The sequence below is a fragment of the Misgurnus anguillicaudatus genome, chromosome 18, assembly GCF_027580225.2.
Source record: "Misgurnus anguillicaudatus chromosome 18, ASM2758022v2, whole genome shotgun sequence".
In the NCBI taxonomy this organism is placed as follows: Eukaryota; Metazoa; Chordata; class Actinopteri; order Cypriniformes; family Cobitidae; genus Misgurnus; species Misgurnus anguillicaudatus.
Genome location: NC_073354.2, coordinates 19,615,263 through 19,627,676, shown reverse-complemented (window position 1 = coordinate 19,627,676; position 12,414 = coordinate 19,615,263). Strand labels below are relative to the sequence as shown.

Genomic DNA, 12,414 nt, shown 5'->3' with positions numbered 1-12,414 from the left:
TTGTCTTGGTCTCTTGTGTTGATTTTAGATTAGTTAAGCAACCAATTTCTTGATGTTTTCTAGCAACCAATTTCTTGATGCTTTAAGTAAAACCGGAGACCTTTCGCGTCACTCACTACACTACGGAAACCTGCTGTTGGTGCTTAATGGATTTATAGGTGAAATAGCGCCATCTAGACCCGGTTTTTGGTATTATTCCTACTCATTTGCTAAATGTTTATTATTTTGACTAGTAATCTAAACGTAATCATAATAACCTCTTATTAGCATATCTTAATTATAAATAGGCCCATATATGTACAAATTCAGAGGGTCTGTATGTATCTTTGACCGATGAACATGGTTGTGGCTAGAAGGAAAGGGATATAGCAACGGCCAAAATCTCGTCCCCGGATGAACGCTGTTTTTAAGGTAATTTTATCGCCAAACCTAACCCTAAACCCAAAATTTCACAGGTTTAGGCCGTAGCTGTATCACATCTTGCAAAAATCGCTGTTTTCAACCTAATTCTTCTCCCAAACCGAACATCTCGCGAGGTTTAAGCCGTAGCTGTATGTCATTTAGCCAAAACCGTAGAACGCCGATGCTGTGGATATAAATTGCTTGTTTTGCACGTAGGTAACAGTAGATGGCAAAAAAGTTCAATTATTCAAACCAAAGAAGTATTTTCTGTGGTAAGCTAAATGTCCATTGGCACGTGTTCTCTATGTAAAAACAATGCTGTTTCTTCTGCAGCTTCCCTTGGCTGACCACATGGCATCAAAATATTTTTACTGATCAAAAATCTAGTTTTTCTTGCTTTCAGATGTCAGCAAGCTCGATTATTTTCTAAACAAGAAACAATAAACATTTTCCAAATTTTTGGACTACATATGAAGTCTACGTAAAACTTTGTTTTTCATTTACGCAAGAGGCTGAAAGGCTGAAGTATTCACAATCAAAAAAATCTTGTTAGGATCACATTTGACAACAGTTATAAAAGGTCACACCAAAATATAATGACCATTGCATGATCCATTGAAAATGTCCATTACCACCTGTGCATAGAAACAGGAGTGTGTGACTTTACTGCACTGACTTTTGTTAGAAAAAATTAGCCTTCAATTTCCAAGGTACTTTTACAGATAGGCCTAAGTAAAAATGAATTTTAGGTTGGTGCGACAAGAGGGAACTGAAATGCAATTTAATAAATAGTAAAACTGTTTAATACAAACTGAGTACTTCTCCATCAACCAACACAGTACAAACTTGTGCTGACTTTAAACAAACACAGATGTACACTTAATGAAATATTAATTACTAAAAATTACTGATCCTATAATTTGTACTTACTAAAAACGTACCACAAGCAAACCATGAACATATATTTGTGTGTATTATTCAACGTGGTACTGCACATAATTTGTATGGCTGAGGACAGTGAGTGGACCCCATTTTATAATCCAGGCTGGGCTCCACACCTGCAGGTGAAGACAACGTGAAACGCTGAAGGAGAGAGGAGAAAAAGAGGAAGAGTTCCATCCTTGCCAGCTGCTCACCAAGACACACTCTCTTACCTGAAAATCACATTAAAAGAGAAAATACAAGGTTTGTGCTTTTTACATCTGCAACGATCTTTAAGAAAACACACAAACACATAGGCCTTTATAACAAAACAGAGGTGCCATTTGCTAGTCATTGTAAATTGGCAGATGAAATAAACATAGTTGTGCCGTACCTATAGAGAAAGGCAAAAAGGCATCTCTTCTTCTGAATTTGCCCTCAGCATCCAGGAAATGATTTGGGTTAAAAGAGTGCGGTGTCTCCCACTCAGATACATCAAACAGCACTGATGTCAAGTTGCTAGTAACCAGCGTGCCCTATCAAACCAGAACAGACCCACTTTCTGAACAAGGTTTAAGATTATACATTCTCTAACAAATATCTGCCCCCCAAAATGAAATGCTAATAAGCGTTAAACATTTGTAGCATTAACTTTAAATAAATGCCCCACTTACACAATCATTTAGGATTACAATGCTTTAAACAATGCTTTAATGAGGCCCACCTTTGGAATAGTGTATTTTCCGATCTGGGTAGTTTCTCCAACAACTCGGGCAAGGTTTATTGGAACAATATTTCCAATTCTTTGGATTTCATGAATGACAGCATTGGTGTAGGGCAGCTTGTCTTTGTCTGATATAGATGGTTCACGTTCCCCACCCACAACACGATCAATCTCCTCCTGAACTTTAGCTGAAGATACAAAGAATGAAACCCTTTTTCTTTTCTATGTGTGTATGTTCATAATATTCTAAAAAAGGAGATATTAGGACTATTGTGGAAATAAAACGATTGTGTTGAAACCATTTCTGATAGCAATCACACTCACCCTGTATCTCAGGATATTTGATCATGCATAGAAGACCCCAGTATAAAGTGGTGGTGGTGGTCTCAGTTCCTGCCACAAACAGATCCGTTGTACAGATGCACAAGTTCTCTATGTCAAACCCAGCATCTTTGTCCTCCTTCAACTAAACAACATAAAAAAAACATTAAATTTTTAGCTATACCAATAAAGCTATGCTTACTAGACCACTGTTAATCCCCTTCATTTACAAACAACCCAGAAATATTCTTACTTTATCCATCTCACTAAGGAAGGAGTCGATGTAGTCTCGAGGATCTGATGGATCATAGTCCACCCTGTGTGTATTCACCTTCTCACGAACAAAGTCAATAACCTCCTTCCACAGAGTAATTATTTTCTGGTGTGATCCAGGCAGTCGCTTCATGATCCATGGAAACATGTTATAAAGCTAAAGAAAAGGAGGACTAAAAGTTAGATTAACTAAGTATAATTTAACTTAGTAAAATATGTTTTTTCTGTGACTCCGAATGAGTTGAAATGTATACTTGAGCACAGATGCCGCCCTCAAGATACACAGCCTCGCTCATCTTCTTCAACAGAGACTGGAATTCATTGTCGCTGTACTCAAATCGATTACCAAACACAAGGACACAGATCACATTTGACACAGCGTTGTTCAGCAGGACCTGAGGATCAAATGGTCTACCTGGAAACATAGGAAACTGTAGTAAGTTACAATGTACCTCCGACAAACCTCACGTAAAGAGAACTATTAATACACACCATGTTCATTTGCAATGGCTTCATTAAAAAAGCGACATTCAAGGTGGATGGATGGTTCAAGGCTTTTCTTTCCCAATCCAAAATTCCTAAGCGTTGAGAGTGCAAATCTTCTCTGTTGCTTCCATTGATAACCACTGGAGGTAATTAAACCTGTTTACATAACACTATTTACAGTTAAATGTCACCATTTCTCATTTCAGCATGTGGATTTTGATATAAACATTTATTAGCAGGTGATTAATTAGGGCCCGAGCACACAAGTGTGAGGACCCTATTGTTTTTGCTCCGTTTATTATTATTATTATTTTTCTTCTTCTTCTTCTTCTTCTTCTTCTTCTTCTTCTCCGAAATGGATTGCATTTTTGAGGGCCTAAACATACCCGAAAACTCATGAAAATTTGCACACGCGTCAGAAGTGGCGAAAATGTACATGTAGTATAGGCATCAGAAGTGGCCGTGTAGAAATGGCTCGATAGCGCCACCTGCAAAATTTCAAGAGAACAGCCCCCCCACTACAAAAAATTTACAGATACGAAATTTGGTAGGATCATCTAGCACCCCAAGACCTACAAAAAAGTCTCTTGGAGCTAAGCTCTAAACCCCACAGGAAGTCGGCCATTTTGAATTTTCTGTGTCATTTTTTGACATTTCCAAGCATCGTACTTTAACGAACTCCTCCTAGCGATTTAATCCGATCATTATCATATTTGGTCAGTCTCATCTAAAGGCTTTTGCGATGTTAAATTGCGGAGATCTTGACTTTTCGTTGGAGGGTGTGTCCGTGGCGGCCTGACAAAGTTCAGCATTTTCGCCATGAAACAGGAAGTTGTTATAACTCAGGCATACAATGTCCAATCTGCCCCACGCTTCACATGTTTGATAAGGGTCTTGACCTGAACACATTTCAATGCCAATATTCAGCTTCAGTCATAGCGCCACCTAGAGGTAGCAGGAAATGCCATGTTTTACGCTGTGATTTACTGCTCTTAGAGATTTAATCAAATCATCATCATATTTGGTCAGATTGATGTTAAGCCCTTTGCCGTGATAAATTGCGAAGATCTTGACTTTTCGTTGAAGGGCGTGTCCATGGCAGCCTGGCAAAGTGTGATATTTTGCCATGAAACAGGAAGCTTTTGTAATTCAGGCATACATTATCCGATCTGCCCCTGACTTCACAAGTTTGATAAGGGTCCCGGCCTGAACACGTCAATATAACAATAATCAGGTACAGTCATAGCGCCACCTGTTGCACACAAGCGGTGTGGCACATTTTTTGTCCTTTGAATATCCACCTATATTTACCCACTTTAATTCATATCCCCCTGGTTCACTGCTTAACTAATGCCATAGGGTGGCGGTGCACATGCGTGCGAGGGCCCTTCCATCGCTGCTTGCAGCTTTAATTTATGTTGTTCTTCATACTCATAGTACTCTTAGTCTTAATCACAATGTAAAATAATAGCTGACAAAAAATTTACGGTTAAGATAAGAATAAATAATCATCCTGTCATTTTAAAATTCCAGGACTCACCTCTGTTTCCAATGAACTCATATAAAGGTATACTGGGTCGATCAGCGAGGTTGTCACCTTGTTGTACATACACCTCCTTAAATAGTTTATACCCATCTAACACAACCATTCTTGGACCAATTCTAATGCTGAAGATTTTGCCATATTTTTTTGCAAACTGCAAAATATGGTGTGAAAAAACATGTATTGGAAAGGTTTAAATACACAGGACAGATATGGTTTTAAAAATGTAATCTAAAATGTGTTAAATTTACTTTAATAATGTCAAAGGTATCATTTAATATGGCTCATAAAACGAACACTTCTAGTCCTTTGTTATGATTTCATGCGTCTCTGCGCAGACTGATCGACCCATGACATCAAAGTTTTGCCTTCGAATCGAATGCGCAGAGCCACTTGATGTGGATAGAACACGCCTAGCAACGTCAGAAATACAATGGCTGCATTGCGCAAGTATTACCAAAGGGTAAAATATATTTGGTATCTGCGCTACGTGTTGTTTTGCCAACCATTCCACTTCTAAAAAAAATACATTGCTTGGCGGAAGAATATTTTATTTTGATTTTTTTGCTTCTATGTGTTTATTTTATGATTTTTTGCCAACCATAAAATAACTTTTTTTAAGCAATATTGTAAGACACCACCAAGAAAATTCACTGGAACGTTAAATCATTGCTTCTTGGGCCTTTCTCGCTTTGTTCAATCTCACTACATTTTACTAACGATACTTAAAAATATATTAAAAAAGATCCGTAACAGTTGCGCGCAACACTTTTCAAGTTACTTTGGCATTCTTGAAAAACTGCATTTTTATTGTTAGAAACGTATTTGCAGTATCTGCGGTTTTACAGCTAATCAAATAAATAAAACAATAACTTTGAGGCTGAAGTTTTTTACCTCTAAAAACTGAAAATGAATTTTCCTGTGATCGATATGATGAAGATTCCCAATAATCGGCAAAGACCAGGGTCCTGGCGGAAAGTTTTTCGGAGGTTTATTTCGGATATAATCACTCAATAACAAAAACACACATAAGAATATTAAAATGCACTTGATGTCGATCCACTCGTAAAGCTCTAGCAGATCCATCACAGACATTTCCTTGACTTCTGCGTTGTACTGCCAAAGGCTGTTGAAGACTAGAGATAACTGACTATAAATCAAGAGTATAGAACCCAAGAGCCGAAGATCGGATTCTTTTTTGTAATAGCCACTAGGTGGAGCTCTGCAAGCGCGGCAGCCATTTTGGAGTGAAAATGCCAACGTGTGAGATCAAGGTAGTTTACGGACGGCTGCAGCCTGCGGAGGTCACATATGCGGGCTGCATACGTCATCAGGCCTGATTTATTTAAGTTAACTGAGCAATACATTCGCAAGTCATAATCATATTACAACAATTTACACTTAACTAAGAATAATAGTCAACTTTATAATTGGTAAAATTCTGAAATAAGACACACTTAATGACGTATGCAGCCTGAATATGCGACCTCTAGGGGCAGCCTTCGAAATGAGATAGGGAATTTAGCCACTGATCTATATAGCCTACCTTGAGTATTTCCATTTCATGCAACTTTACACATTAGTTGCTGTTACACCACTAGGTTTGAAATATATATCGTAGATTTTAATCCCTGGAACACATAATTGAACAATTCAATAATTTTGGAGACATATGGCTGTTTTTGCATGTCCTTATTTTGATTTCATATGTTGGTGTTTATAATGCTAATACGGTACTTGAACTTAAAATAACTTTAATTGAAACATGGTTTCTAGAGAACAAAGGTTTTGTGAAAAAAAAATGGAAGTCTGTAAAATGAACTGTTTAAAGGATTTGATGATCAAGTGATTGTAACAAAGCAGACAGCAACAGGACTGCTGAGTTACTTTCACTCCAAAATGGCAGAAGCATGACTGCCGCTGGTGTTGCAGTGAAAGGTTATATTAGCTTTCACTTCTTGTCAATATTAGTTCTTTGCTGACGGTTTACTGCTATAGAAAATCACAAACGTGAAAGGGACTTTGGTACTAAAGAGAGAGGTACTAAAGTGAGGACAGAACTATGGGGCGATAAGATCTAGACTTACATAATTATTTACATAAGGTGCCTTTAATAGCTAAACTGTGGGTTTGAATAGAAAACAAATGCTGACATCTTGGAGACTTAAATACATTTAATAATATACATTCCTGATAAGCAAAATAACTAAAAATTGTTCTTCTGCCATATGTACCCTTCACGGGCTGCCAAAGAGGAACGTTTGATCTCCAATAACCTGTTGTATGTACATTTGTGTGTGTGTGTGTGTGTGTGTGTGTGTGTGACAAGAGGGTCTAAGGTAAGAAGACAAAATGTGATGCGGTATCTCACACCACTCAAAACTGATATAAAATTATTATTTTCCATAAACCAGCACATACTTTTTATATACTTTCAGGATGCAAACTGAAATTCACAGTTACTACTGATTCTAAACCTACAGTGGCCAACTCCTGTTCTACAATTACAAGAACAATTTTATAATTTGTAACTACTTTGTACCATCAGCAATCTATAAACATATATTTGTGTGTTATTGTTTAGCGTGCCACTGCACATAATTTGTATGGCTGAGGACAGTGAGTGGACCCCAGTTTATAATCCAAGCTGGGCTCCACACCTGCAGGCGAAGACAACGTGAAACGCTGAAGGAGAGAGGAGAAAAAGAGGAAGAGTTCCATCCTTGCCAGCTGCTCACCAAGACACACTCTCTTTCCTGAAAATCACATTAAAAAAGAAAATACAAGGTTTGTGCTTTTTACATCTGCAACGATCTTTAAGAAAACACACAAACACATATAGGCTTAAATAATAAAACAGAGCCCTACTGAAAATCCAGCTAAGACCAGCATAAGCTGGTGAGCTGGTTTTAGCTGGTCTCCAGCTTGGTTTTAGCTGGTTTTGCTGGTGTAGGAAGCTGGTTTTGCTGGTGTAGCAAGCTGGTCTAGCTGTGTTTTGGACATGTTTTAAGCTGGTCTAGCTGGACTTAGCTGGTCAGGCTGGAAGACCAGCTGGCCCACCAGCATGACCAGCTTTGTCAGGTTGGGAGGACCAGCGTAAACCACCTTAAACCACCTTAAACCAGCTACCAGCTTATGCTGGTCTTAGCTGGATTTTTCAGTAGGGAGGTGCTACTTGCTAGTCATTGTAAATTGTCAGATGAAATAAACATAGTTGTGCTGTACCTATAGAGAAAGGCAAAAAGGCATCTCTTCTCCTGAATTTGCCCTCAGCATCCAGGAAGTGATTTGGGTTAAAAGAGTGCGGTGTCTCCCACTCAGATTCATCAAACAGCACTGATGTCAAGTTGCTAGTAACTATCGTGCCCTATCAAACCAGAAAAGACTCACTTTCTGAACAAGGTTTAAGATTATACATTCTCTAATAAATATCTGTCCCCCAAAATTAAACCCTAATAAGCATTAAACATTTTTAGCATTAACATAAAATAAATGCCCCACTTACACAATCATTTAGAATTACAATGCTTTAAACAATGCTTTAATGAGGCTCACCTTTGGAATAGAGTATTTTCCGATCTGGGTAGTTTCCCCAACAACTCGGGCAAGGTTTATTGGAACAATATTTCCAATTCTTTGGATTTCATGAATGACAGCATTGGTATAGGGCAGCTTGTCTTTGTCTGATATAGATGGTTGACGTTCTCCACCCACAACACAATCAATCTCCTCCTGAACTTTAGCTGAAGATACAAAGCATGAGATCCTAATTCCTTTCTATGTGTGTTTGTTCATAATATTCTAAAAAAGGAGATATTAGGACTATTGTGGAAATAAAATGATTGTGTTGAAACCATTTCTGATAGAAATCACACTCACCCTGTATCTCAGGATATTTGATCATGCAGAGAAGACCCCAGTATAAAGTGGTGGTGGTGGTCTCAGTTCCTGCCACAAACAGATCCGTTGTACAGATGCACAAGTTTTCTATGTCAAACCCAGCATCTTTGTCCTCCTTCAACTAAACAACATAAAAAAACTTAAATTTTTTGCTATACCAATAAAGCTATGCTTACTAGACCACTGTTAATCCCCTTCATTTACAAACAACCCAGAAATATTCTTACTTTATCCATCTCACTAAGGAAGGAGTCGATGTAGTCTCGAGGATCTGATGGATCATAGTCCACCCTGTGTGTATTCACCTTCTCACGAACAAAGTCAATAACCTCCTTCCACAGAGCAATTATTTTCTGGTGTGATCCAGGCAGTCGCTTCATGATCCATGGAAACATGTTATAAAGCTAAAGAAAAGGAGAACTAAAAGTCAGATTAACTAAGTATAATTTAACTTAGTAAAGTATGTTTTTTCTGTGACTCCGAATGAGTTGAAATGTATACTTGAGCACAGATGCCGCCCTCAAGATACACAGCCTCGCTCATCTTCTTCAACAGAGACTGGAATTCATTGTCGCTGTACTCAAATCGATTACCAAACACAAGGACACAGATCACATTTGACACAGCGTTGTTCAGCAGGACCTGAGGATCAAATGGTCTACCTGGAAACATAAGAAACTGTAGTAAGTTACAATGTACCACCGACAAACCTCACATAAAGAGAACTATTAATACACACCATGTTCATTTGCAATGGCTTCATTGAAAAAGCGACATTCAAGGTGGATGGATGGTTCAAGGCTTTTTTTTCCCAATCCAAAATTCCTAAGTGTTGAGAGTGCAAATCTTCTCTGTTGCTTCCATTTATAACCACTGGAGGCAACTAAACCTGTTTACATAACACTATTTGTAGTTAAATGTCACCATTTCTCATGTCTTTAACAACATGTGTGAATCTAACAGCAATTTATTAAAACATACAAGGACACAAATGTGGATTTTTGATAAACATTTATTAGCAGGTGATTCATTTATGTTGTTCTTCATAGTACTCTTAGTCAATTTACGGTTAAGATAAGAATAAATAATCATCCTGACATTTTAAGATTCCAGGACTCACCTCTGTTTTCAAAGAACTCATATAAAGGTATATTGGGTCGATCAGCGAGGTTGTCCCCTTGTTGTACATACACCTCCTTTACTAGTTTATACCCATCCAACACAACTATTCTTGGACCAATTCTAATGCTGAAGATTTTGCCATATTTTTTTGCAAACTCTAAAATATGGTGTGAAAAAACATGTATTGGAAAGGTTTAAATACACAGGACAGATATGGTTTTAATGTAACATAAAATGTGTTATATTTACTGCTTTAATCATATTAAAAGTATTATTTAGTCCATGGTTAAGATTCCATGCGTCTCTGCGCAGAACGATCGACCTATGACATGAAAGTTTTGCCTTCGAAACGCTCTCGCGGTACAATGATGTCACAAGCTGATCGGTCTACATCCACATGATGTAGACAGAACACGCCTACCAACGTCAGAAATACACCTGTGACCGCATTACGCAAGTATTACCAAAGGGTAAATATATATTTGGTATCTGCGCTGTATACGTGCATGTTGCTTGCCAACCATTCTGCTTCTAAAAAATACATTGCTTGGCGGAAGAATTTATTTATTTATTTATTTGCTTCTGTGCGTTTATTTTATGAATTTTTGCCAGGTATGGTATTGCATAATGGTTTTTAAAAGCAATATTGTTAAACACTGGTTAAACACCACCCAGAAAATTCACGATAAATCACTGCTTTTTGGGCCTTATCGCGTGATTTGATAAATCTTACTACATTATATTAACGATAAAAAAAGATTAAAGGACGTAACATTTTTCATTTTCAACAACTTACTTTGGCATCCTTAAAAAAATATTTTTTTATTGTTAGAAATGTAATGTATAGCCTGCAGTATCTGCGTTTCAAATAATAATACAACACCTTTGTGGCTGAAGTTTTTACCTCTAAAAACTGAAGATGAATTCTCGTGTGATCGATATGATGAAGATCTCCAATAATCGGCAAAGACCAGGGTCCTGGAGGAAAGTTTTTCGGAGGTTTATTTCGGATATAATCACCCAATAACAAAAACACACATAAGAATATTAAAATGCACTTGATGTCGATCCACTCGTAAAGCTGTAGCAGATCCATCACAGACATTTCCTTGACTTCTGCGTTGTAGCTACTGCCAAAGACTGTTGAAGACTAGAGACAACTGACTATAATCAAAGAGTATAGAACCCAAGGGCCGAAACGCTGATTCTTTTTTGGTAATAGCCACTAGGTGGTGCTTCCCCAGCGCGTCTGCCATTTTGGAGAGAAAATGCCAACGTGTGAGATCGAGGTAGTTTTAGCCTACATTTAGTATTTCCATTTTATGCAACTTTACACATTTACTAGTTACTATTATTTCACTAGGTTTGAATATGGTTTTTTTTTAAATCCCCTGGAACACACAATTGAACAATTCAATACTTTTGGAGACAGTGGCTGTTTTTGCATGTCCTTAATTAAATTTCATACGTTGGTGTTTATAATGCTAATACTTGACATTAAACTAATTTTAATTGAAACATGGTTTCTAGATAGCAAAGATTTGTGAAAAAAGACACAATCCTACTGAAAAATACCATAAGCTGGTAGCTGGTTAAAGGTGGCAGTAGCTGGTTTAAGCTGGCCCTCCTAGCCTGGCAAAGCTGGTGGGTCAGCTGGTCGTCCGCTTAAAAAGTGACCAAAACACAGCTAGACCAGCCTAAAAGGTGAGCAAAACACAGCTAGACCAGCTTTAAAGGTGACCAAAACCCAGCTAGACCAGCTTGCTACACCAGCAATAGGATACCAGCCAAAACCAGCTCACCAGCTTATGCTGGTCTTAGCTGGATTTTTCAGTAGGGAAAGTCTGTAAAATAAACTGTTCAAAGGATTTGATGATCACTAGTCTAGTGATTGTTTTACAACAAAGCAGACAGCAATGGACTGCCCAGTCGCATTCACTCCAAAATGGCGAAAGTATAGGACTGCTGCTGAGCGCTGGTGTTGCATTGGAAGGTTATATTAGTTTTCACTTCTTGTCAATATTAGTTCTTTGCTGACAGTTCACTGCTATATACAATAATAAACGTGAAAGGAACTTTGGTACCAAGAGAAAATTACTAAAGTGAGGACAGAACTATAGGGGTGATAAGCTCCCTATAGGCTTACATAATTATTTACATATGGCTTTTAATAGCTCAACTGTGCTTTTAAATATAAAAATGCTGACACTTTGAAGACTTAAATAAATTTAATGATGTACATTCCAGATAAGCAAAATAACTGAAAACAGTTCTTCTGACATAGGCTACCCCTCACATGCTGCCAAAGAGGAACGTTTGATCTCCAATAACCTTTCTGTTGAAGGACTGGCATAACCTCAATATTCATTCTATTAAAGTGTTCAAATATTTGAAACATAAGTTATGATGAATTGCAGGAACATTTTTTGTGTGTGGGACAAGAAGGTCTGTGGTATCTCACAACACTCAAAACTGGCAGTGTCTCTTTTCATTAACCCTTTAGACGCGTCTGCAGAAGGCACTTATTTTGGCAAGACACGTGATGCATAAGATCTCTCAAAGCGCAGAACACATATTTTGAAATTGCGAACCACACACATGACGGGCTACATACATGTTGTGACAAACTTCGCATCGTGCGCCCTCAAAAAGAAGTTAACGGCCGCCACTGGCGTGTATGCTATGCATGCTTTTATATATATATTCATAAGCAAAATATGAT

General features: G+C 37.8%; 1 protein-coding gene and 1 long non-coding RNA gene across 4 annotated transcripts; one reads left to right on the top strand and one right to left on the bottom strand.

The window, feature by feature from the left end:
- Positions 1–1,182: 1,182 nt before the first annotated feature.
- On the bottom strand, positions 1,183–10,928 carry LOC129429260 (cytochrome P450 2J4). 3 transcript variants are annotated; one of them, XM_073856011.1, is made up of 9 exons: positions 10,597–10,926; positions 4,668–4,824; positions 3,134–3,283; positions 2,896–3,056; positions 2,622–2,798; positions 2,372–2,513; positions 2,048–2,235; positions 1,718–1,859; positions 1,183–1,556 (listed from the first exon to the last, which is right to left on the bottom strand). In XM_073856011.1, the coding sequence occupies exons 1-9, from the start codon at positions 10,795–10,797 to the stop codon at positions 1,381–1,383; spliced, it is 1,494 nt and encodes a 497-aa protein (XP_073712112.1). In that variant the 5' UTR covers positions 10,798–10,926; the 3' UTR covers positions 1,183–1,380. The 3 variants fall into 3 exon arrangements, with proteins under 3 accessions (XP_073712112.1, XP_055041794.2, XP_055041793.2); XM_055185819.2 differs by lacking the exon at positions 10,597–10,926 and adding an exon at positions 5,565–6,301; XM_055185818.2 differs by lacking the exons at positions 1,183–1,556; positions 1,718–1,859; positions 2,048–2,235; ... (3 more) ...; positions 3,134–3,283; positions 4,668–4,824 and adding exons at positions 6,827–7,426; positions 7,896–8,037; positions 8,226–8,413; ... (3 more) ...; positions 9,310–9,459; positions 9,691–9,847 and having other exon boundaries at positions 10,597–10,928.
- LOC141350572 (uncharacterized) lies at positions 10,881–12,092 on the top strand. The gene is made up of 2 exons (XR_012358642.1): positions 10,881–10,981; positions 11,977–12,092. It is a non-coding gene; the product is annotated as an uncharacterized lncRNA (long non-coding RNA).
- The last annotated feature ends 322 nt before the right edge of the window (positions 12,093–12,414 follow it).

Coding starts and splice junctions, on each gene's coding strand:
- LOC129429260 (XM_055185818.2), bottom strand. CDS start 10,797: ATGTCTGTGATGGATCTGCTACAGCTTTACGAGTGGATCGACATCAAG. Junction 9,848..10,596: donor TTCATCTTCAGTTTTTAGAG/GTAAAAACTTCA, acceptor CATATTTTAGAG/TTTGCAAAAAAATATGGCAA. Junction 8,692..8,797: donor TCCTTAGTGAGATGGATAAA/GTAAGAATATTT, acceptor TATGTTGTTTAG/TTGAAGGAGGACAAAGATGC.